The sequence below is a fragment of the Ambystoma mexicanum genome, chromosome 3p (genome assembly GCF_040938575.1).
Source record: "Ambystoma mexicanum isolate Mex_15411 chromosome 3p, UKY_AmexF1_1, whole genome shotgun sequence".
NCBI lineage: Eukaryota > Metazoa > Chordata > Amphibia > Caudata > Ambystomatidae > Ambystoma > Ambystoma mexicanum.
In genome coordinates this window covers 689145681-689171345 of record NC_090925.1, presented here as the reverse complement: position 1 = coordinate 689171345, position 25665 = coordinate 689145681, and the positions used below count along the sequence as shown (strand labels likewise).

Here is a 25665-nt window from a genome sequence, read left to right as displayed (position 1 = left end):
AGAAATGAATGAGAAGGATTGACTAAAATCATCTGGGTGGAACTGCTAACCACAAAAAGGGACAGAGGCTGCAGATCTTTGACCAAAGGAGGCAGGAGAAGGAAGGGAGACTGGAGAATATCCATGACTTATGTTGGACTTTTGACCCGATTCCTGTCCTGTACCTGAAAGACGACCTGCCTGTCCTTTCCTAAGGGCAAACCCAGAGATTATTATGTAAGTTAACTTGTCGAACCAACTTGTCCAACTAAACCTAGTCTTGTGTGGATCCTTTTGAGTTCATTCCTTTCCCTCAATTAGTGGGTGGGGGGCTTCCAGTAGAACCTTAGCACGTTTATTAAACAATAATTTAATTAATTCCCATATAGCCCAATTACATTTGACCAAAGTGGCTTTCGCCCAGTATATTTTGAACACAACTCTCATTACATTTAAGGCAATCAAAGCATTTATATAAAAAACAGGAGGATACTTTATTGATGGTTTCTTACAATTATATAAGGCATGCATCATCCTCAGAGGTAGTCTTCCTTTCCTCTCCTTCCCCCAGAAGCTCCCTGTCTCCAGAGCTCTGGTTCTCTCTACGCTTGACTACTGCAACAACCTCTTTTAAAATCTGCCTGCTTCGTCTCTCCGTCCTCTACAACTCATCCAAAACAGGACTGTGAGACTTGTCCTTGGCCTCAAGCCCAGGGATCGTATCTCTCCAGCCCTGAAATCTCTCCATTGGCTCCCAGTGGCTGCAAGGATCAAGTTCAAGAACATTTGCATTGTCCACAAGGCCTTCTGGGGCCTTAACCGCAATACCTCCAACCCTCACTTCGGAAATATCTTCCTACTTGAACTCTTCACTCCTCTTCCTCCAACTCGCTGAGGGTCAGGCACTTCTCCAAGCAACGAGTTGGGGGCAGATTTCTCTCTGTGGCTGGTGCCTCCCAATGGAACAGCCTCCCTGCCTCTCTGAAACTTGAGCAGAACCATCTCCGGTTCTGGAAGCATCTCAAGACTTTCCTCTTTGCTTCTTTCTTCTCTCTTCCTATTCCCTGCTGATCTCCTGTCTGATACTGCACTGGTCTCCTGAACTTCGGGCCCAGGCCCCTGCCCACCCACTTGCACACCTGTACTGCCTCTTGGAAACCCTTGCACTTGGGTCTGTACCTGCAACCCTACAGTCCCTTTACCTGCACTTATCAGACACTTGTTGTCTGCACTTAACCCTTGCACTGCCACCTGCTGGCCACACTACTTGTTTTTGATCCTGTGTCCTGCACTTGCTCTTCCTCCCCTATCCCTGGAACTTTTCCCCTTCCCTCTTCCCTGCACTTGCACAATCTCAATGTCACTAGGTCTAGTAAGATCGTTGTCTTGTCCTCCCTTTGTTTCCCCTTCCTTGCCTCGTCGCGCCTTGAAACACTTGTGTATAGGTGTGTTATAAATGTCATATCATATCACTTTCATTTTATATGGGCTTGAAGTTTATACAACTAGCAAGACTAGTTGGCCAAAAACGCTAGAAGGAAAAGTATGGAGATCATGTCTGGGCCTGTCGCAGTCAGTTCCCGTGGAAGCAATCTGTTATGAATTGGGGATTACTTCACTTGCAACGCAGAAACCGATTGCTACCAGTCATTTTTATGTCAAGATGTTGATGCTTCAGAATAATTCTAGGTCTACGTTCTCCTACTTTTTTTTTGGTTAAAATAACTGTGACATACCCCAATGTGTTCTTAAATTCTGGCTCATTGAGATTGAAGTTTTTCTTAAAAAGATAGCGTGTTCTTGCTCTATTTCAGTGAATTTAGCTGTTAAGTTTTAGGATAGAAACGTGTGTGTGGCTAATTTAGCGAAGAAATCAAGTTTCTCCAAGTATACTATGCAATCCTTCCCAACTAATGTTGCTTGCACATATATACAAAATCTACAGAATACAAAGGCAAGGCGGTTCATAATGTCTTTAAGATTTAACCAACTGCACACCTTATCTCGTACCGGGGCCTGGTATGATATTCCTAGAGAAAAGCGTACTTGCAGGCTGTGTAGGGGACCTAGTGAAACCCCTAAACATCTGCTAACAGAATGCCCTTCCCTGTTAACATTGTATGTGAAAGGCTATGAATCACAAGGATATGATGTAACATTTATATATAGTTACCAATTATCTGGTAATTAATTTTACAATGTTTTATTTCTGTCAAGTTATTTTAAAAAAATGACTACTGGACGAATGAGTCCTTTATTCTTTTTACTCTAAGATGACATTTCTTTCTTTATATTTTGTGGAAATGCTTTTAAAAGAATAACATTTAAGTATGTGTTTTTAAGTGCACTATGTTGTATTAATATGCATTTTATGCAGTGTTTTAATGTCATATTTAATCAAATTAAACAGAGTATAATAAAATAAATAGAGCCCAAGTACACGGAGTAATGTTGTTGCAGTTCAAAAATAAACACCATTGCTTCCAGTGTAAATTAAAAAAAACATAGTCCATAAAGTAATTGGGTATTTCTATTCTTTTTGTTGGATATCCATGATAAAACCAAATGCAAAAATGGCAGCATCTTTTTTTTGTGCGGGGGGGCTCCTACCCCCGCTTTACCCTCACCGTAACTATTTCCCTTACCCCACCCCATCCCTATATTTCCAAGAAATGTCCCCAAGATGGGAAAAATAATAGCGAAAAAAAATGCGGTGATTTTTCTGTTTGTTTTTTTTCTCGTGATTATTTCTACGGATACATTTGCCAACACCAAAACTCCCTAAAAGGAGGGATGCATAAAAAACGACATTCCCTACTGCTTTCTGATTCCCCTGAACCCTGCATTAAAGAAGAGAGTTCCCAAATGATGAACTAGATAACTGGGTGTGTGTGCTGCAGAAAAAAAGTGTTTATCCAAAAGAACAGAATAAAGTCCCTGATATGAAAAGCTCACTTTCTACAGAAAGTGGGAAAGTGTTCTCTGAGAGAAGGGAGATTTTGCATTGCAGAACGGGGATGAAAAAATGTTTCCTACAAAAATATATGAAAGTGTTTGTTTTAAAAGATTGCTCTGCTATAACATTGTGAGCATTACAAAGTGCACAGGGAGATATAGGGAGAGGGCTGCTCATGCCAAAATTAATGTTTGCCAAGAGTAAAGAGTGGCATTTTATTTAAATTAAACTTTGTGATAAGTGAACCTCCTGCAAGGTTTATGGTGTAGTTCAATTATTTTGTTATGTTTTAAGGAGCTGCGTCATTTTGGCATTCAGTGATTATTTGTGTGGGATAAAAGTCTTCAAAAGTTCATTTGAGCTGTATTCCATTTACTGGAGACTGAAAGGCAAACAGGCACACGTGGTGTAATCGCACATCTTTTGTTACTGTTTATCTCCAAAAAGGTGAATTATTTGTATTGAATCTTTGTATTGGTGCCATGGAGAATGTGGCACGTCGGGTGAAGTAGTCTAAATATTCATTTTCCCATAATAATTAATACAAATATATTCATTCTATACACTGGCCTGGCTTAACATTGCTAAAGAGTAAAGGATTTATGTGACAGAACTAGATAGCATCTAAAGGAATATTGGTATGGTGCTTTCAATTGGGGAGGGGAATAATTCCCTTTATTAATTGTGGTCCCATAAATATATCTCACAACAGGAGTAGCATCGGGACCCCACACCGCCACGTTTCTTTGTCAAGCCATCATTTAGGACCAGTAAGACGTTTGGTCCCTATACACTTAAAGGGATCTGGGTGAGGGAGGCAAGGCAGGGACGGGTACCTATTCTTTGATGTGATTGGTTTCTGGACAGAGGTGATCCTCTATACTCCCATTAAAAAATGCTGATGAATAGGGTAGGGAAACGTCTGTTTTTCGCCCACCTTCCAATTTCACCATCAGTGGCCAGCATGAGCAATGAGCATTGTTACCCGTATACCCCTTGATAATCATAAAAGAAGAGGCCTAGCACTGCTGCACCAGCGTGGGTTATCAGGTTCATGAATTACAATGAGCTGGCACAGGATTAAGATACACGTGGCCAATGGGCACGGTTGTTGCTTGTTGTGTGACTACTACTGAATGACAGTTAAAATAATAAAGTTTACAAAACACGACTTTATAATGAAGCTGAGTCTGAAACAATAAGTGCTAGTGCTCAAAAATAAGTGCTAGGTCTGAGCCCTGGCAACACCCCCAGAAATTAAGCACTGCCTTCAGGAATGTTCTCAAAGGTGAGCCACTCCTTTGTTTTTCAGTCCTTTGTTTTTCCCTTCTTAAATGTTACAGTTTTTATGATTTGTGATTCATAGGAGTGAGTAGTACTTTCATGGCAGCTGTGTCTTTGATGTTAAGTATGACTTACTAAAAGACCCAGAAGTCTTAGGGGCCCAGAGTAGTGTTACTTGGCTCTTGAAAACTGTGGTGACGTTAAACCACATTTGCCACGGTGGAGAGGAGTGTGAATAGATAACAATATAGCCTTATAGACCGTGGGAGGATTCATTGTCATGTGATAATGTTACCTCTCGCCATAGGTTATGGAAGGTTCATTCAAGACACAATGATTCCTCCTGAGGTCTATAAGGCTACTAGCACATGGTGGTTGTAGCAATACATTTTTTGGAGTTTTGGTAGTGAAGAAAACAAGTTTACTTTAAGAGTGAGTAATGTAAATAGTGAGTTTGTGAATTCAGGGGCTGATTCATGGAATACTTTGCAGGGTAAATTTGTACATAGGGGCCTTTGTGCAGGTCCTGCACGTCCCAGAGTGCAGTCGAGCGCGTTGCGTGATACTCCACGCAGAGGGTGGATTGGGCCTAAACAGAGCTCAAAGAAGGGGGCGGAACATGCAGAATGAGGAGGAACAAGACGAATTGTGGGCGTGTCGAGGGACGCCCACGCGAGTCAATCGCATAACTGTACTGAACCAAGCATATTCATGGATGTGACTGCGCACCCACATATCGGGGAAATCACCATGCAAAGCTTGCGAGCCAACTGCCACCTGAAGTCAGGCATAAAGATCCATGCGCATAGGAATCACTAGAAAAAAGTTAAGATAGGAACTTGGATTTAGAGGTGCATGCACACAGTCGGGGTTCCGACCGAAGTTAGGGGTGCGCGTAAGCAGCGTAGCATGGTGCAGACATGGTTTACAGTGATTTGCACACATATTTACCAGGAAATGACTCCCTTTAAGATACATGGTACGCATGTTGCCGGGGTACTGCCTTGGTTGTAGAGATTTACATGCAGTATTGCCGGGTGCATTACTTTGCAGTCGAGAAGTGCGCAAAGGTCTGTATATGCAGCTGGAATTGCTAGGCGTGCTGGCGTATCGTGGGTGTTCCAGCCGCATCTTGCTCATAGGGTTACTTTTCAGGAACAATTCCATGAATAAGCAGAGCGCTCAGAAAATCTTATGCCCGCAGGGACGCGCAAAGTCGTTTTGGGCACGGAGGCTTTGCGGGATCAATGCACATTTTTCGATAAATCAGGCCCTAAATGTGGTGTTTTTTATGTTGTAGTATTTAAATAACATGTAAGTCTTCATAACTTAGGCATTTATTTTAATTGCAACTTGATTGAACTGGAGAAGGTTTAACATGGGCATGTATCAGGTGTCATGCAAAAGGAAGCTGTTTCTCTATAAGAAAGTGTAAGCAGTTTCCAATGTATTAGCTTTCTCTTTCATGTGTGAAATAGCATGTTGCAGTGAAAAAATGTTCCATGCCAGAGAGGAATGGCCTCATTGAAAAAAATCTTGTCTGGAAATTGCACTGTTTCTCTGCTTCGGAAGACAGAGGGCCTCATTACGGGTTTGGCGGTAGCCGTGCCCTTGTTAAGGGCACGACTACCGCCAAACTCGCTACCGGCCCCGGTACCCGCGAATGGGCCATTACCAGCCGATTACGAGATGAATGGCACGAGATGAATTGCCCATTCGCAGGTGCCGATATGGCCGGCCTCCCGATCCCCATTCTGTCCCATAGGGCAGAATGGGGGTCGGGGGCATGGTTGCACCGGCACCGTTAATAACGGTGCCGGTGCAATCATGAGTTCTGCTCGCGGGTGCCGGTCTGCACGCCTGGTCAGGCTACATGTGCAGTCCGCCACCGGCGAGCAGAACTCGTAATGTGGCGGAGAGGTAACAACGGCGCTGGTAGCACTACTGGTGCCTTTGTTGCCTTTCTGACACATTGTTAATGATGCCCAGAATGTTCAGAATGGAGTCAATACCAGTAGTTATTGACTGCACGATTAATATTCTTATTGGCTGAGGCAAGGTCAATAACGATCTCCATGTTCTAATAATACCTGATTAATCTCTCTCACCCCGAGCTGCTGGAGTCCTTCTAGTAGTGCCAACAAGACTGACGAGGGTCACTCTATAGGGTTTCAGAAAGTGTTCCTAAAGAGTGCTCTGTCCATACTCCTGGACCTTTGCACACAGCACCTATTGCAAGAAAAAGCGTGATATACTCCAGTACTCGACAACCGTTCCACCATTCCCTCCTGGACCTCCCGAATTCCAGCGGCGGGGCTGTCGCCACACGCAGTCTTACCTTGAGCACATCCTGGGTGTCGTTGAGGCAGTACACCCGGATGCTGTACTCCAGCGAGGTGCAGGCTGCAGGTGCAAAGAGCAGCAGCTTCAGCCTCTTGGCGGCCGACATGCTGAGCGACTCCCCCACCAGGGCGAAGCGGCCCAGCTGTTCCGTGAACAGGTAGCAGGTGTGCGACTCCATTTGGCAGTAATACACATTGGACGGGCTCTCCTCCCCCAGGTGCAGCACATCCTGTGAAAAAATACAAAGGTCAGGGGTCAGACTGAGGCATTTCAGGCGCATTCTAGATGTCTGACAGTGACGCCTCGCCCCCAGCTCTTGACAGACGCACCGCAACTCCTCTTAAACTTACCTTAAAGCCCTACTCTCCAGGGAATATTCGTTTTTTTGTTGTTGCGAGATTGGGGGTCAGGGGTGGATTGGGAACCAAAAAGGGGCCCTGGAAATAATATTTAGTAAGTGGCCCCATATTACACATTTTCAGCAAGCCCAACCCTTTTCCTTTGAGAACATGTGGAAATAAAATAGGTTACCACAAAAAAGAGGCACAGGATGCTGAGGCCTACTGGGAAATCTTCAGGGTTCCTTGCAGGCCAGTCCAGCCCTATTGAGGGTTCATGGAAGAGAGTCTCCATTACAGAAAACAATCACATGACAACCTCAATGGGGTAAAAGGCTGCAAGAAGGGAGCAAGGGTGTGGGATAAGGCTGGATAGAAGATTTACCAAGAGGGAAAACAGAACTATGCTTCTGGTAGCACTATTCTGATAAGGCAACCAGCACTACGATATCTCAGTAGATGAATGCACCTGCTGCATAGGTCTGTGTATAACTGCAGGGGGGCACACGATGGGAGGCACGCCTGGGTCTGATTTCCATCCTCCAGAGGTCAGTATGTGTCAGTCTGTGGAACATTACAATGTGGGGAGTTCACAACAGGCCTATCTCTAGCAAAGGCTGAAGGGCGGGGGCCGACCCAGCCACATCTTAAGGATGCATGATGCCCCCCCCCTCCACTTTCAGATTTGCTGAGGTCGCTTAAATAATTTCCATCGTAGCTGGTGCAAACAGAAGAGTTTATGCTAGACGTGTATGCTAGAGCGCCTCACAGGGCTTGGATACAGCGAGACCGGTGTCTGGTGTGCACTGTTCAGTGGCGCCAAGATCTGAATTCACTTAAATGAGTAGCATTTAGAAATGTAACATTAGATCGTGAAGAGTTATTGGCAGCCATGGACCAGTGAACGGCCAGGACACCACAGATTACAGCAATGCTGCTTGAAAGATTTACATTTTCCTCCAGCTGACACCAATGTGTTATGTTGTATTGTTTATTTATATAGCGACTATACACAATGAGAGTGTTTCAAAGCGCTCTATGCTGCAATTGGTACTTTATTCCATGTGAATATCAGTAACTGGCGAAGCCCCTGACCTTTTCACCCATTGTTTACAGATACATTACCCAGGGATGTCATTTGGGGGCTGCCAGGGGACACACCTGCGACCCCTAAGGTCTCCCTTGCTACCCATTTGGACTCTTTTGCTACCCCTAAAAAAAGTTATTTTTTTTAATGGAAGCTCCTGGGCTGTGGCTCTTTGTTTCTGGAGTGGCTGGCTTTCTTGATCAGATGTCTTAAAAAAAAACTAGGGGGGTCCATAAGTGCAACACTTTGAGCAGTGACCCTAAATAAGAAAGAATAGGAATAGCATAATAAAATGTGTCTTTCTGGAATTCTATGCAGTAATTGCTAGACTCATTAAAGGTTTACTATGGTGTTCGTGGTCTAGTCATGGCCGTGGATACAGGTGTCATGCCAGACCACCGGTGAGCAGCTTTTGACTCTATTGAAGACAGGGCCGGACTGGGAACCAAAAGTGGCCCTGGAATTTTTTTTCAAAGTGGCCCCATATTTAGCCGAACGAGCAAGCACAGCGGGTGAGCCCAGCCCATCTATGACAGGTTTAGGAGTATCCCCCAAGAAAATGTTGAATACAATTAGTCAAAATTAGTGAATTTAAATCATGTGTTAAACATATATGGCTTAAAAAGGCATGTTTTAAATAAGTTCATGATCTCTCAAAGTAGAGAAGGTAGTGTCCTAAACGTATGAAGGTATTGCTTCTTATAGAGCGACACGCTCCTACTGCTTCGGTGGGTGTCCCCATCGTGGTCCAGGTATGGAGACATGGGCGGCGCCAGGCCTTGGCTTGGGAGGACTGAAGTCCTCCGACTTTGAGGCAGATGGTAGCACTAGTTGTGCTGCCCAGCAGGGAGTTCCTATGGCAAAGGATTGTGATGGCAAGCGCGTGTCAAATTTCTCACGTGGGAGAATGGATTTACATAATTAACTTTGCGACAGCAGCAGAAAACATACAGAGCCAGAGGACAAAAGCCTGACCGGGCCATGATAAAAAAAAACTATGATGAAGCCAAAGGACGGCCTCAACGTGCAGATGGCCTACACCTCCAGTGATTAGCATGGCACTTTGTAATTAAACAGCCCCTGCATTGGGTTGAAAGATGCATCTGATGGGCAAAAGGAGAATTAAATAGGTATGCAGCCTCCTGGGCTCAGAGGCGGGGCCCAAAGCCCAATAGGTGGATGGCTCCATGCATGATCAGCTTTCAAACGTGTCATTCAGCCCCCTCACATTCTCTCCAAACTTTGAGACTGGCTCCACCCATGCCTGGAAGGCAGTTCTTGGGTAGATGAGCCAGTTCACATTGCTCCCGTAATCAAGCGTACAACTATTTTGAAGTTAGGTGTATTGGTGCACCATTGTTTTGTGAATTATTATAATATGGGTGAATGGGTTTCGCCACAGATGTCAGCAGGCCCTAATTTTTTAATAACTGTCCATGTGGTAGAGCTCACTGCTCTCGTAAACCCACAATGTAGGATCTGATCGCCTTGCCCCTTTAACAGACTACCCTGCACTGGACTGGAGGGGAGCACAAGCCAATGCCCCTCGAAAACCCCATATTCTCAAAATGACCCTCGCCTGGGCAAATGGTGCCCAATGTCACCTATCAGCAGGCAATGCTCATGTGTCGGGGAGTTCTCTGTGATTTAACTGAAATAAAAGTTTCCAAGTTACAAGAGAGCTGTTCGGCCTAGGAAGATGAGACAGGTCCTTTTCCTACAGAGCGTTTCGCACATTCCTTCTGCTCCCAGGAGCTGCTGCTGGAGACCTTCTGAAAATCACCATTTGTTCGCTTTCAAAGCCCTTTCCTCTAAGTGGGTGGTACAATATTGGACTGTGGGTGAGGCTGCGGACTGAAAAGCCTCAATGATAGCCTGCGTGCTGTGTGCTTGGAGCCGACTATGCCCCATGCCACTGAGAATAATGCACAGGGGTGTGCCACTTTATAAGGACCAAGTTAGTGATGAACTGGGCTGTGACCCTGTAAAAGTGACCCTGCTGACATACACTGCTCGGTTTGCAAAGGGAGGGATAGGGTGTTTGAATTAATCATATTACTTAACATAATTCTGAACAAGAGTGACCGAGATCTGTAGCCCCTGCCAGCCCATGCAGAATAAGTCTCTGCCATGCATACGAAATGCACGTACTATACCTACGCATACCTACGCCTGCCATGGAAATCGCTTAAGCAGCTCACATTACATACAACTCGGCACCTCCACCCAGCACCCTCTCCAACCCACCTATACCCACAACACTAAGACGAAGACTCAATACTTGCTTGCTTGTTTGAAATTCGGTATATTCTTTTTGCTAGTGAAAGTAGCATCATGTAACAAAAAAGTCTGCTGCATGCCAGAGTCACATACTGCGTGACAACTGCGACATCACATACTGATGTAGAGTAGGGTGGGCATAGCAGTAAGTAGCAGAGCTGGAGCACACAGAAGAGCCCAGTCCATTCAGATAACCTGTATGACCAACAGGCGCAGGTGTACTCCCCAACAAAAAGCTTGATCACACTGCACGGGCATGGTCCAAGTGAGAAGCCACCCGCCCCCGAAGCCTTGTCTTTTATATATAAATGCACTGCTGCTCCTATAGATGCATGAACTAATTTAGCTTCTGGAGGCTTGTGTTCAGTGCGCGCTACATGAAGGTATCATCGTCATGAAAGACCCCATTAAGTAAAAACAGTCTATCATGTTGATCCGGACATTTCCAGTCTCTGATGCATGTGTGTGCTTTGGGTTTTGTAAAAGGTCCTGCATGCGCAGTTCTTCGCCAAGCGGAAAAGAACCAGGATGGGGGGCGCAGGTATCATTGGACGGTGCTGCCCTGAAAGGCCTAACCATGGTATTGCCATTACTTCTGCAGCTGTCAGTGGGCGAGTGCCCTTTATGGCACATAGGAAATTTGCACATGTCTAATCTTCATTTAGACAGAGAATATGCTCACGGTAAGCGTGCTCTGCATTTTGTGTCTCATGTGTTTCTAAAATCCAACAGCAGGACGGAAGAGAACATGCTTCCAGGATAAATTCAAGCAAAGTACAAAAGCCTCAGTGGACTCTCGTGCACAGTATCATTTAAATATGTCTATTTGCATAAATGGTAGGCATGAATCCACTGTCCCTGTATTAGGGCACGCTGAAGATGTGTTCTGGCTGCAAGAGGCAATTTCAACATATTTGAGCCCCCCCCCCTTGCCTTACACAATACGGGAGTGCTGGAGCATTCAGGATACTAGGAGCAGCAGCACTGGCGTGTGCACGATAGCGTGATTACTGACTGGAAGTGCTGGCGCATGCAAAATACTGGGACCCTGGAGCATTGAGTTGCCATGAGCACTGTTAGCAGCACACACATGACACCGGGCATTACCAGCAGATGCACTGTCCAGGGAGTGCCGCAGCCAGATGTATGCACAAATACCCATCATCAGCTACAGATCATGAGTAAAAATCAACCCTTACTTGACACTTGTGATTAGCCAGAGGTGCCAGAGCCAGAGAGCACTCTGCTGCCTGGCCTGGCCTGGCCTAATGCAGCAGCAGCATTTACATCAGCCTACCTGCAAACGTCCACAGTGCACCTTGGTTAATTAATTGTTTGAAGAAATTTGCCCATGTAAGGGCATTCATATCTCTACTACAGTGCCCACCGAAAGGGGCCTTCAAAACTCTATGCATCATCCTGACAGGAGCATATTTGAATAATTGGCACAATTATCGGTCTGTCCTCCTCACAACGCCTAACAAACCAACCATTGGGGTCACTCAGGTCTGCAACACTGGTACTAATTCAGGCTGACAAACCAAATCATCTCTACGGCGGAAGTAGGACTATTACCCACCTAGGCCCCAAAATGTGCAGTGATCGTCCTCTGAATGTAAGAGAAGAAAATATGATTCAGTGCTGTACAGGTCTTTGAGGCCTTGCTTCTCCTCCAATTCATCAACCCTGATTTCTAACTGCAGGGCCTGCAGTCTTTCACCAACCCCCACCCCCTCATCCCGTGCACTGCCCACCCCACCACGCCAAGTTCTGACCCATATCCAACAACCAATCCGCCATCTCATGATAGCATTCATCTATCATAGGCCCTTGCACTGTGACATTCCCACCACAGTGACAATTGCAATGAACTCTAACTTTGCTAAATGCATTTAATCATGTTATGTAGCATATTGTTAAATACTTGTTGTTAAAGTGTCTGTCCTCCACTATTGGAATGCAACAAGGATCGCTGGAAAAGCATTGGTAAATCCCCTACCCCCATGCCTTCATGTCTCAGCCTCCTTGTTTACCCTGCTCAGTTTTAATTCTGCGCTTTGAAACAGTTTGCTCTGCATGTATCGCTTTACGCATTTACAATTAATAAATGCAAGATACCAGCCCAGGAGTAGTATTGGGACATACGTGAGACAGGGATTTCCAGGACATGTGGGATACTGAAAATACTGTTACCGTACATGCAGGATGCCAGTGATCGCTGCACAGATACTTATTAAAGAAAAAGGCAAGCACTTTGATGATGATTTCAAAAAAAGCTGTTAACAAGCACAGCAACAGTGAGTGGAGCGGTCCTAAATTGCAGGGTGCTTTCCAATGACTGATTGAGCGGGGTAGGTAACCAGGCCCTAAAACCCCCGCCCACCGGCACTGAGCAATCACAATCCCACTCCTCTCCACCGTCTGCGGCCATTCCGAGGCTCGAGCTCCAACACTGCCGCCCACCGGCACCAAGCAATTTATCTATTTAATAATGCACTGACCTGAGTAAAATACTGCCCTGCTCCACTCGCCATGCCAGTCGCCATTGTCAGATTCAGAGAGCAATCTCAGTCAGAGCAGTGCACTGAGACATGAGGTCTCCCACCTGCCGGCTGTGCGCAGCCCTGCCCCTGCGCAATGTGTGCATCACATCATGTGATGCAACATGAATTCGAGTGAACACAGGGCCGCATACCTGACATGCGCGGTGCTCTGTCCTCAAATGCGCAGGCACAAGCCGGCCCATCCTCAACCCTAGGAAGAAAAGAAATGCGTAGCCAATTTCATGCAAGCCACCCAGGCCGGCTCAGGCTGGATGTTCTTTTGTTTATTTATGTATCCTTCCACAGTTCCGCTAAGACCTAAAGAAGCCCTATGCCCCTAGGCCTACCGGGGGATGTCCCGGTGTCCCGGTGGGCCAGTCCAGCCCTGATTGAAGATGGAGTGAAGCAGAAGCACAGGCTGGACTTAAAGTTATTCAGAGGGTCATTCATTTAAAAAATAACCTTTTGCAATGGATGGCTTCATCCGTGCAGGGCCTGACCCAAATCAGGGAGCAGGAGCTCGCATGCACACACTGTGAGACTGGACTCTTATGGGGAGGCCAATTGTATCGGTGGTAGTTGTTTAGTCCATGTATATCCAATGTAGTTCAGGGACACCCTTTGAATCCTTGACCACCCTCCTGCCTGAACCAGGCACCTTGGCAGAGGGCAAACTGGCAGAAGCTCAAAACAGAACAGAACGCACCCATGATTGCAGGATGTGAAAATCACTTGATATTGGGTCATGGGGTGTGTGCTTGTTCCCTCTTTAATACTGGGCAGTGACTCCCCGTGGCACAGGTACCCAGGTGCTGAAGATGTCCTGGAATAGAGCATCTTATTAAGCTACTGCTCTAAATACCCGAAGGCAATATCTGGAAGCCCTTGCTTTCTCAAAGCCGTTTGGATTTGATGGATGGGGGGAGTAGGGTTATTAAAGCAGAAGAGGGCCGAGGAGGAAGGGGAGGGGCTTCCAAGTGGGAGGAATCAGTGACCGGTTCTGGGAATTGCGCACCGTGCTCACCCTTCCTGTGATGTCCTGGCTGCCCAGGGTCAGGGTATTTTAGGATGTGCCCTCAAACCTCTACCTGCATGAATATATCTGCACGACTTGTGCAAAACTCACATTAGACCCTTTGAGAAAATGTCTGGCATCTTCAGTGCTGCTTCCACACCCCATAAAGATGCACGCTTTCCTGCCCGTATTGGAACTGCTACCCACCTTTGCAAGTTGGAGACTTCCCTATGACAGAGGCAGTGTGGGGCTTCCTTTAAGACCGGTAGTTTATCTTTTAGCTGAAGTCCTGAGTGTCCCACTTCTAAGCTTGGGTCCTTTCTCCCTCAGGAGGAAGTGACTCGTCCTCTTTCTCTGCCAGTGCGATTCTCCCTAATGAATCCGTATGGTGCCCCCTTTCCTGCGGTTCCATTCCCAAGCCTGTGTGCTGCTCTCTTTCATACCAGCGAGCTGTCCCCTTTTTAGTCTGAGATGTGTTCTCCAGTGAGCCTGTGAGCTGCCTCCTTCTGACGTTGTGAGTGGGGTCTTGCTCAGCCTTTGAGATTCCCCCTTCCAAGCCTGTGTGCATTGCCCTGAGTGTTTCCTCTTTCTGTGCCTGTGAGCTATTTCATCCGAACCGTCAAGCTGTCCTCTGTAGACCTTTTGTTCTGGCCCCTAGATATGTCCCTTTCTGAACGTGTGAGCGTCTCTTTGAGCCTATATGCTGCCCCATCCTGAGCCTGTGAGTTGTGCCTACTTCAGCTTGTCAACTGTCTCCTTCTGAGCCTGTGGGTGGCGCCTTCCTGAGCAGGCAAGCTGTCCTCTTCCTGTGCCTGTGAACTATTCCACCCGACCCTGCAAGCTATCCTTCTCAGAGCATGCGTACTGGCCCCTTCCATGACTATGAGATGTCCCCTTCTGATCGTGTGAGCTGTCTTCTCTGGAGTTTGTGAGCTGTCCTCTCTGGAGCCTGTGAACCGTCCTCTTTCGAGCCTGTGGACTAGATTTTCTAGATGGTCCGAAATGGTTCCCTTGGTTTGCGCTGCATTTAATGTAAATGCTATTTGTGTAGTTTTAATTTGCCTTGTGCCCTTCCTGATATTAGTATTGTCTATTTTCTGCTGTTTTACTTCTCTCTATACAGAATGCCTACAGCTGCCAAAAGTAATTAAAAAATGAAAACAAGATACACCCTTTTTCTCTAAAGTTTGTGTTCCGTTTTGCCACCTGCCCCCATGACTTCCCCTCCAGAGTAGCAGCCTAATTGCGCACGGTGGGTTCCTGATTCCAAGATAACAGTAGACCTCTGAGCCTCTTACCTCCCAGGTGCCCTCGCAGGACTGCTTCTTCAGCCGCATGGACCAGTTCTCGGGGCTGGCCTCCGCACAGTGGTCCATGGAGAGGATGACGGGTCGGGTCAGCAGGACTCCCGGTGGACCACAGCTAACGATCGGGCTCAGCAGGGTCTGGCAGCCGGCTAGGGGTAACCTCAAGTATAGAAAGAAAGGCAAGAGATACAGAAAGGAGTGAGCAGAACTAAACAAAAGGCAGAGACACAATAGTCAATGGTGCGGAGAAAAGCAATCCCAGACAGAGAGTGAACAGCCAATCTTGAATAGTGGGCAAAGACAACCAGTCGCTGTCACAAGCATGTTCAATGGGAACACATAGATAACAAAGTGTTAAGATCGAACATGTATTGATGGGCAAAGATCCAAATGCCACCAGATTGGAAAGACCCATTACCAAACAACAATCTGCCACCAAAAGTTCCATTGGCATCAAGAACAAACACCAACAAAAGAGGAAATACCAATTTCTCGTGGAGGGCAATGACCCTATGAACCATGGGCAGCAAAAACACATATGAAAATAAGAGCACAGTCCAAGCCTCGAAGAGCAGAAAAGGTCCAATATGCAACACAGAGTACACAATTCCAACTCATCAAAGAGTAAAACCATCACACCCACTGGTCAGAAAAGTACCAGCAAGTAATGCACGGAAGTTTGTGAGTATAGAATAGAGAGCAAAGTTAAAATATCCAATGATATATCCAATAATCGATAGATAGTAAAGAGGATATGTTCAATAAAGAGCAGAGAAAAAATCTTATACTGAGTAAGGACTAAAGGCAAACATCGAAAGGGAAGGCACAGACCCCACAGCCACTAATGGGGGGCACAGCCAAAACATCCTATACAAAGCAAGCCCCTTACTCGGAACCAAAAACCAACAGAGAGCAAACTTCCAGGTCATAGGACCAGTGAAGCACCAGAATCAACAACTACAGTATGTTTGTTTGTTTGTTTAATTTATTTGTAGAGCGCTCCGGACCCGTGGGTAGAAGGGCGCTTAAGGAAGCGGTTACAGGCATAAAATAAGCATTTACATTTACAGAGTACATCAATTTACAAGAAAAAATGTACATAGTACAACAATTACATATGATACAGGTATGGTTGTGGCTGTTAGATATTAGAGATGAGGGTAAATGCTACTCTTTGTTCAGTAACCAGCCAATAACAAGTTTCCTAAAGATCGTGAAGGACTCAGTGGTTTTAATTTTGAGTGGTAGGGTGTTCCAAAGTTGGGAGGCTAGCACAGTGAAGCTAGTGCCTCCTGCTCTTTTTAAGGCAAATCTGGGCACTATCAGGCATAAGGAGTTGGAAGATCTAGTGGTTCTGGATGTGGATTTTAAAGTGAATTTGTTGGAGAGGTACGGTGGGGCTAGGTTGTTTAAGGCCTTTTAAGGGAGGCAGATAGTTTTGAGGTCGATTTATTGCTGTATGGAGAGCCATTTACACGCTTTCCTGGTTGTGGAGATGTGTTCACGCCTTGGGATGTTAAGTGCTGTGCGCAGAGCATTGTTCTGGAGAACCTGGAGGTTGTTAGTTACGGATTGGTTGGTTCCTAGGTACAGGCTGTTGCAATAGTCAAGTTTGGATTGAATGAGTGCTCTGGCCAGAGTGAGGCAGCTGTTGGGGGATAGGAAGGGTCTGCTAGCCCTGATTAGCTTACCCGTATAGGCAGTGGGCGAGGCGGTTGAGTTGATTTGTTTGGAGAGGTTGGTGTTGGCATCAAGGTGGAAGCCTAAGGTTTTCACACTTTTAGCAATAGGGATGGTGTTACCGTCTATGATAATGTTCTTGTAGCTGGGACTGCATTTAGACAGGTTATAAGGAGAGCCGACTAGCAGAAGCTCCGTCTTCTCATCATTCAGGCAGAGGCCGTGGGTGGCCATCCTTGTCTGAATGATGGAGAAGATTTCATTGATCCGGGTGACGTCCGCATTGTAGTTGCCTGAGATGGTAAGGAGAATCTGGGTGTCATCTTCATAGTTGGTGTAGGTGACACCCAGACGGTCCAGTTTGTCAAATAGAGGCTTCGTAAATATATTGTACAGGGTGGGGGAGACACAGGAGCTTTGTGGGACTCCACAGGTGATGGGGATTGGGTCAGCAGCAGCTGTTGTGGAGAAGACTCGCATGGTTCTATTCACCAGGAAGGATTGTATCCATGCAGAGGAGGAGAAGTGGGCTGCGATAGATAGGTGGTTGCATAGAATTTTGTGGTCGACTAAATCAAAGGCCGCTGAGAGGTCTAAGAGCAGTAGGATTTCTGCATTGCCTTTGTCTTTGATTTTGTCAATCTGGCTTTTGAGGTCAACCAGAGCGGTTTCGGTTCCATGTTGAGGTCTGAAGCCCGACTGACGTGTACCTAGCAGTTGGTTAGCTTCCAGGTACTCCTGAATCTGGATGTAGGTGACTGTCCAGAATTTTTATCAGAAAAGGGACAGTGGTGATGGGTCTATAATTAGTTGGTATGGCTGGGTCTAGGGATTGTTTTTTTAGGAGAGGGAGCACCCAAGATTGTTTTAGGTTGTTGGGGACAGAATTGTTAGCAAATGAAAGGTTGATTAGCTTAGTGATAAAAGGGGAGAGGTCTCTGGCAGCGTCTTTTATTATTTGGGCAGGGCAGCTGTCCCCTTTGCAATTAGAAGGTTTTAGGGAAATGATGATTTTTTGGACTTCTAAGATAGTTGCTTTCTTAAAGGTGAAGCCTATTTTGGCTTTGTTGGGTGTTGGTGGGTTTAAGCTAGGTTCAGTGGTTTTGTTGCTGAAGAGTTGATGACGTTTGTTCTCAATTTTGGCCTGGAGCCCTGTGATTTTATTGTTGAGGGCATTCTGGATGCTGGTGCACCAGGGTTTCTCTTTTGAGCAGTTATCTGGAGGAGGATTTGGGTTTTCTAGCTCCTTTAGAATTTTAAATAATTCTTTGGTGGAAGAGCCTGCCTGGTCAATCCTGATGTTATAGGCATCATTTTTGGTGCAAATTATCTCACTTTTGTATAGCGCAGAGATGTTATTGAGATTGGATTTGTTTTCAGGTGATGGGTTGGTTTTCCATAGTAGTTCTAGTTTAGCTTTCTTTTTCCTGAGTAGTTTGAGTTCGGGAGTGTACCACGAATTCAAGTGGTTTATTGATTTACTTTTACGTAGTTTCAAAGGGGCAATGGTATTGATGGTGGTTGCCATGGAGTTGTTAAAGGTGTCAACTAGTAGGTTAAGGTCAGCATTGTCTGGTAGAGCGTTAAGTAGTAGGACCAGAGGTAGTAGGGCTTCGGCAGTGATGTTGCGCTTGTTTCTGGTTGGGCAGGCTGGTGCCAGGGGGTGTTTCTTAGGCGTGGCTTGGTTGATGTGAATTTCAAGTGGGATAAGGTAGTGATCCATCTATGTGAGAGGTTGGGGGTCCTTACAGGTACTGTTGCAGTTAAGAGTTGCTACCCAGTCGAGAATTCTGCCTTTCTGGTGAGTCGGTGAGATACTGAGTTGAGCGAATCCGTGCTCAGTTAGGGCGTTTGCTAAGGATGCGGCTGGTGCGTCCTTGGGGTCGTTGTAACCCAGATTGAAGTCGCCGAGGATAATAATTTGTGCCAGTGGCTTGGAATTTTCAGTGATGAGCGCTGTAATGTCTTCCTCGAAGGTTCCAGGAGGGCCTGGGGGTCTGTATATAAGGTGTAGTGTAATCGTACTTGTGGGGGAAGTTTATAGCTTGATTGTGAGTAGCTCACAGGATTTAAGAGATAGGGTGGAGACTAGTCTGCAGCCTAGTGGTGTTTTGGAAATGATTGCTACGCCTCCTCCCTTGCCATTAGGTCTGTCGGCTCTGTGGATGGAATAGTTGGCAGGAATGGCTAGCGATAAATGTGTTCCTGAGGCCTCGTGTAGCCATGTTTCCGTTAAGGCAAGGAAGTCAAGATCATAGCTTAGAATGGTGTCAGCAATTGAGGTGCTACAGCCAACCCTTGAATCCTGAGCACAGGAAATCAAATCACAGCACATTCCTGGGAATGCTGACGTGGCTAAGGAGCAGGTCCCCAACCTTTTGAAGTGTAGACATGCATTCTGGACAAAAGGGGGGAAACCCAGGATGTACCCCAGACAGAACAAAGCTTGAGGATTCCGAGATTATTCAGTAAGCATCCAACAGGGCGAACACTGATGAGAAGATGCAGTGTCTTTGGTAAAGGATTTAAGAACTGCATTTAGAATGCATCTATTGCCATGGGAACACTGTAGCTCTGCTTGCTAATTGTTTGCCTCATTTGGCAGTTCAGTGAGCAAGTACTACATGCTCCACAATCCACAGCGAGAATTGGCCCACTTGGGCAGATCTATTTGATAATTCCGAAACAGAAATCCTGAATTCCAAAATACCGATTTGATTTTCTTTCACCCCATTTCACCGCAAGACCCACCCACACATCCCCCCTTACCCCTTCACATATTTTATTAACTGAACCCATCCTTCAACATATATGTGCAGTGAAATGGGTCATCTGAAATTCGGTATTTTGGGATTCACAGCGATTGTCTGCAAAGTTTTGGGGAGATACCCATGACAGCAGCCCGATGGGTGATGAGAACACTGTAGTACAAAATGTTGCATGTGACAACACTGGAAACACTGGACTTCTATTGTGAAATCCCTGTGGTGGGTGTAAGAAGCAATTGTGGTCGACACCATTTTTTTGAACAAGACATTATTGGAATGATCCAGCCCTGCCGGGATTCAGACATGTGGCTGCTGGCCGCACACCAAGGCCAGAAATGGCCTCACTGAGCTGACCTGCCAACTAAGGATTAGGGACTCAGTGCCTCGTGCAAGGCATGCCATATACTTCACAGAGAGGAGGGATTTACAGACAACAGACACATCGAAAGCAAAGGCATGATACACAGCACAGATTGCAGGTACAACATGTGTTTATTTTCTTTAGAGTTAAAGGTATTGATATAGTACAGTCAAAGCCGCAACAACAACTTACAGCATTTTAACAAGAAGAGAGAGGAGTGACAATTGCTACAGTATTACAGCCAGAATCAAAAGCAAAACCCGCGGAAACCGTGAAGGACACATATCCCCCGCTGCCCTGGCAGGGAGAGGACAATACTTCACCCCAAATCTGTTTCATGATCCCAAAAGTCCCAAAGTCAGAGATCACCTTCATGGGAAAGCCCGAAGAAGATGATTCTGCACGCGATAGCGGGTCCCAACCCCGGCACGTGGCAGAGGGAGAGCCAAGGGGGAGAGAAGGACTGATAACCAAAGCATCCAGAGAGGACCACCAGCAGATCCCATGCACTAGCTGGTCCCAACCCCGGCACGCGGCTGAGGGAGAGCAAAGGGAGAGAGAAGGACCAATAAACAAAGCATCCAGGGAAGACCAAACCGCAGATCCCATGCCCTAGCTGGTCCAACCCCGGCACGCGGCACAGTGAGAGCCAAGGGAGAGAGAAGGACCGATAACCAAAGCATCCAGGGAAGACCAAGGAGCAGATCCCATGCGCTAGCTGGTCCCAACCAATGCATGTTGCAGAGGGAGAAGCAAAGGTAGAGAGAAGGACCGATAACCAAAGCATCCAGGGAAGATCAAGCTGCAGATCCCATGCTACAGTTGGTCCCAACCCTGGCACGTAGCAGAAGGAGAGCAAAGGGAGAGAGAAGGACTGATAACCAAAGCATCCAGAGAGGACCACCAGCAGATCCCATGCACTAGCTGGTCCCAACCCCGGCACGCGGCTGAGGGAGAGCAAAGGGAGAGAGAAGGACCAATAAACAAAGCATCCAGGGAAGACCAAACCGCAGATCCCATGCCCTAGCTGGTCCAACCCCGGCACGCGGCACAGTGAGAGCCAAGGGAGAGAGAAGGACCGATAACCAAAGCATCCAGGGAAGACCAAGGAGCAGATCCCATGCGCTAGCTGGTCCCAACCAATGCATGTTGCAGAGGGAGAAGCAAAGGTAGAGAGAAGGACCGATAACCAAAGCATCCAGGGAAGATCAAGCTGCAGATCCCATGCTACAGTTGGTCCCAACCCTGGCACGTAGCAGAAGGAGAGCAAAGGGAGAGAGAAGGACCGATAACCAAAGCATTCAGGGAAGACCAAGCAGCAGATCCCATGCGCTATCTGGTCCCAACCCTGGCATGTAGCAGAGGGAGAGCAAAGGCAGAGAGAAGGACCGATAACCAAAGCATCCAGGGAAGACCAAGCAGCAGATCCCATGCGCTGGCTGGTCCCAACCCCGGCATGTGGCAGAGGGAGAGAGAAGGACCGAAAACCACAGCATCCAGGGAAGACCAAGCAGCAGATCCCATGCGCTAGCTCGTCCGAACCCCGACACGCAGCAGAGGGAGAGCCAAGGGAGAGAGAAGGACTGATAACCAAAGCATCCAGGGAAGACCAAGCAACAGATCCCATGTGCTAGCTTGTCCCAACCGGCAGGTGGCAGAGGGAGAAGCAAAGGTAGAGAGAAGTACTGATAACCAAAGCATCCAGGGAAGACCAAGCAGCAGATCCCATGCGCTAGCTGGTCCCAACCCTGGCACGCAGCAGAGGGAGAGCAAAGGGAGAGAGAAGGACTGATAACCAAAGCATCCAGGGAAGACCAAGCAGCAGATCCCATGCGCTAGCTGGTCCCAACCCAGGCACGTGGCAGAGGGAGAGCAAAGGGAGAGAGAAGGACTGATAACCAAATCATCCAGGGAAGACCAAGCATCAGATCCCATGCACTATCTGGTCCCAACCCCGGCACACGGCAGAGGGAAAGCAAAGGGAGAGAGAAGGACTGATAACCAAAGCATCCAGGGAAGAGCAAGCAGCATCCCATGCACTAGCTGGTCCCAACCCAAGCACGTGGCAGAGGGAGAGCAAAGGGAGAGAGAAGGACCGATAACCAAAGCATTCAAGGAAGACCAAGCAGCAGATCCCATGCACTATTTGCTCCAAACCCCGGCATCCATCAGAGGGAGAGCAAAGGGAGAGAGAAGGACGGATAACCAAAGCATCCAGGGAAGACCAAGCAGCAGATTCCATGCACTATCTGGTCCCAACCCCGGCAGGCGGCAGAGGGAGAGCCAAGGGAGAGAGAAGGACTGATAACCAGAGCATCCAGGGAAGACCAAGCAAAAGATCCCATGTGCTAGCTGGTCCCATGTGCTAGCTGGGCCCAACCCTGGCACGTGGCAGAGGGAGAGCAAAGGGAGAGAGAAGGACCGATAACCAAAGCATCCAGGGAAGACCAAGCAGCAGATCCCATGCGCTATCTGGTCCCAACCCCGGCACGTGGCAGAGGGAGAGCTAAGGGAGAGAGAAGGACTGATAACCAAAGCATCCAGGGAAGACCAAGGAGCAGATCCCATGCCCTAGCTGGTCCCATGTGCTAGCTGGTCCCAACCCTGGCACGTGGCAGAGGGAGAAGCAAAGGTAGAGAGAAGGACTGATAACCAAAGCATCCAGGGAAGACCAAGCAGCAGATCCCATGCGCTAGCTGGTCCCAACCCCGGCACGCAGCAGAGGGAGAGCAAAGGGAGAGAGATGGACCGATAACCAAAGCATCCAGGGAAGACCAAGCAGGAGATCCCATGCACTAGCCGGTCCCAACCCTGGAACGTGGCAGAGGGAGAGCAAAGGGAGAGAGAAGGACCGATAACCAAAGCATCCAGGGAAGACCAAGGAGCAGATCCCATGCGCTAGCTGGTCCCAACCCCGGCACGCGGTAGAGGGAGAGCAAAGGGTGAGAGAAGGACCGATAACCAAAGCATCCAGGGAAGACCAAGCAGCAGATTCCACACGCTAGCTGGTCCCAACCCTGGCACTTGGCAGAGGGAGAGCAAAGGGAGAGAGAAGGACCGATAAAGTATCCAGGGAAGACCAAGCAGCAGATCTCATGCGCTAGCTGGTCCCAACCCTGGCACGTGGCAGAGGGAGAGAGAAGGACCAATAACTAAAGCATCCAGGGAAGACCAAGCAGCAGATCCCATGCGCTAGCTGGTCCCAACCCCGGCACGCAGCAGAGGGAGAGCAAAGGGAGAGAGATGGACCGATAACCAAAGCATCCAGGGAAGACCAAGCAGCAGATCCCATGCACTAGCCGGTCCCAACCCTGGAACGTGGCAGAGGGAGAGCAAAGGGAGAGAGAAGGACCAATAACCAAAGCATCCAGGGAAGACCAAGGAGCAGATCCCATGCGCTAGCTGGTCCCAACCCCGGCACGCGGCAGAGGGAGAGCAAAGGGAGAGAGAAGGACCGATAACCAAAGCATCCAGGGAAGACCAAGCAGCAGATTCCACACGCTAGCTGGTCCCAACCCTGGCACTTGGCAGAGGGAGAGCAAAGGGAGAGAGAAGGACCGATAAAGCATCCAGGGAAGACCAAGCAGCAGATCTCATGCGCTAGCTGGTCCCAACCCTGGCACGTGGCAGAGGGAGAGAGAAGGACCAATAACTAAAGCATCCAAGGAAGACCAAGCAGCAGATCCCATGTGCTAGCTGGTCCCAACCCCGGCATGGGGCAGAGGGAGAGCAAAGGGAGGGAGAAGGACCGATAACCAAAGCATCCAGGTAAGACCAAGCAGCAGATCCCATGCACTAGCTGGTCCCAACCCTGGCACATGGCAGAGGAAGAGCAAAGGGAGAGAGAAGGACCGATAACCAAAATATCCAGGGAAGACCAAGCAGCAGATCCCATGCGCTATCTGGTCCCAACCCCGGCATGCGGCAGAGGGAGAGCAAAGGGAGAGAGAAGGACTGATAACCAAAGATTCCCCAACAATAGGCATAAGATCAGAGAGATGTTTGGAAATCCAGGCGACTGTATTATCAACTGAGGAATGCAAAGAAATATACAGCACCCAAATGAAAGCAGAGACTATAGGAAGTAAAATACCACTAATCAATGAAGAACGCAGAGTCAATGTTAAGGACAAACAAAGACCAAAGCCTCCAATCTCAAACAAAAGCAAATGCTGAAAACGAAAAGAGCAAAGGTTGAAAACGAAATAACTGAAAAGTGCCTCTACTACTTTGAGTAGCAACACAGCACTTCAAGGAGGGTAGCTTCCGTGGAAGAGTGATATGATGCTCAGTGGAAAGTGAACCCCACATATAATCGATTCTCATGTGGGTGCATGATGGTTCGCTTGGTGATGTAGGGTCTTGAGATCTGCGTGACGTGCCAGCGCATTGTGTTGGTGGGGGAACAGGCTCGCGCAGGGCAGCTTGTGCCTTGTTTACCTGCATTGTGGCTTGGAACAACGCGCACATTACGGTGGCGGGGGGGGGGTCCCAGTTCTTCTAAGGGTCTTTTAAGTGGTGGTTTTGCCTGGTATATTGAGCTTGAGTGTCTGTTAGTTGTTGAAAATGCCTGTTATGATATGATAAGATATTTTATTTGTATCGCGCTCGTGCACAGGTGTTTCAGAGTTGAGTTCTGTTGAGTTCTCTTCGAAAAAATAGAGAGTGCTCTGTCTCATTCAATCATTGGTAGATGTCTGCTGTCATCAGTTCCTCGTGACCATTGGGAAATGGACGGCAGTTTACACAAGTCATTCTTTTAAAAATGATTTTGTATTGCATTTCATCAAGGCAAGCTATCAATACAACAGCTTAGCTGCAAGGTCAATCCGTTCTGAGAAAAGCAATCAGATAACAAACAACCAGACACTGGTTTCACAACTGATTAGCGTCACATTTGGGGAAACACAGGTGAGGGGCTGGACAAGGGGTTCTTAGTGTCATAGTTGAAATCTACTCCCCAGTGAGTGGGGGAGTCTAAGGGGAGTCTCGAGACCAACTAGTAGAGTGCATAGACCTCTTCGCTGTTATTTTCTTCTCTTAGCAATTTACTGAACCAAGCCTCCACTCGGGGAGGTGTCGATGACAAGGCGATTTGCTTCTGTGTTCACCATTCTACTCAGTTTCTTACCTGCGGGCAGAGGGACCCCAAGCAAGCATTTAATTGGGTCAAGGGGAAAATTTGAGGTGGTGATGTTGGATATGCTAACTATGACATCCTGCCAGAATCCGCCCACTAAGGACCACATCCAGGCCAGGTGCCAAAAATGGACATCATTACGCCTAGGATAGGGGCCAGATCCTAATTTTTATAGGATGTCCGTGATTTCACCGAATCCACTTCACCTAAAGGTGAAATCTTCCATTATTATGCAGGGGAGAACCCCCACCCCTCACCGCCACTTCCCCATACTTTATCCTATCCCCTCACCCCAACCCCCATCTGTGTTTTAAAATGTACCCACTTACCTAACCTAATTCGAAGAATTTTCTTTGTTTGGATTAGTTGAAAATGAATTCGGTGAAATGTACGGATTCGATTTTCATAGGGGTGTAATATATCCGATAGAGATACTTGAAGTTAGTTGGCTGGTATTTAGGGTTTATTGATATTCGCTTTGTTTGGATGCAGGCTTTTCTCCACTCCGTGTCACTCCAATCCCTCCCAGTATCAGCTTCCCGCTTTCTTCAAGCAGTCTTATTCTGATCGGATCTCCATTCCGC

The 25665-nt window shown here is 47.3% G+C and overlaps 1 protein-coding gene across 2 annotated transcripts in view; it reads right to left on the bottom strand.

The window, feature by feature from the left end:
- Positions 1 to 25665, bottom strand: part of UNC5A (unc-5 netrin receptor A) — a 1152281-nt gene that overhangs the window by 135166 nt on the left and 991450 nt on the right. For both annotated transcript variants that reach the window (XM_069651483.1, XM_069651482.1), the window contains 2 exons: positions 15124 to 15292; positions 6558 to 6791 (listed from right to left, as the gene is read on the bottom strand). In XM_069651483.1, coding sequence (XP_069507584.1) covers positions 6558 to 6791; positions 15124 to 15292 — 403 coding nt within the window. The remainder of the gene's footprint in view (positions 1 to 6557; positions 6792 to 15123; positions 15293 to 25665) is intronic.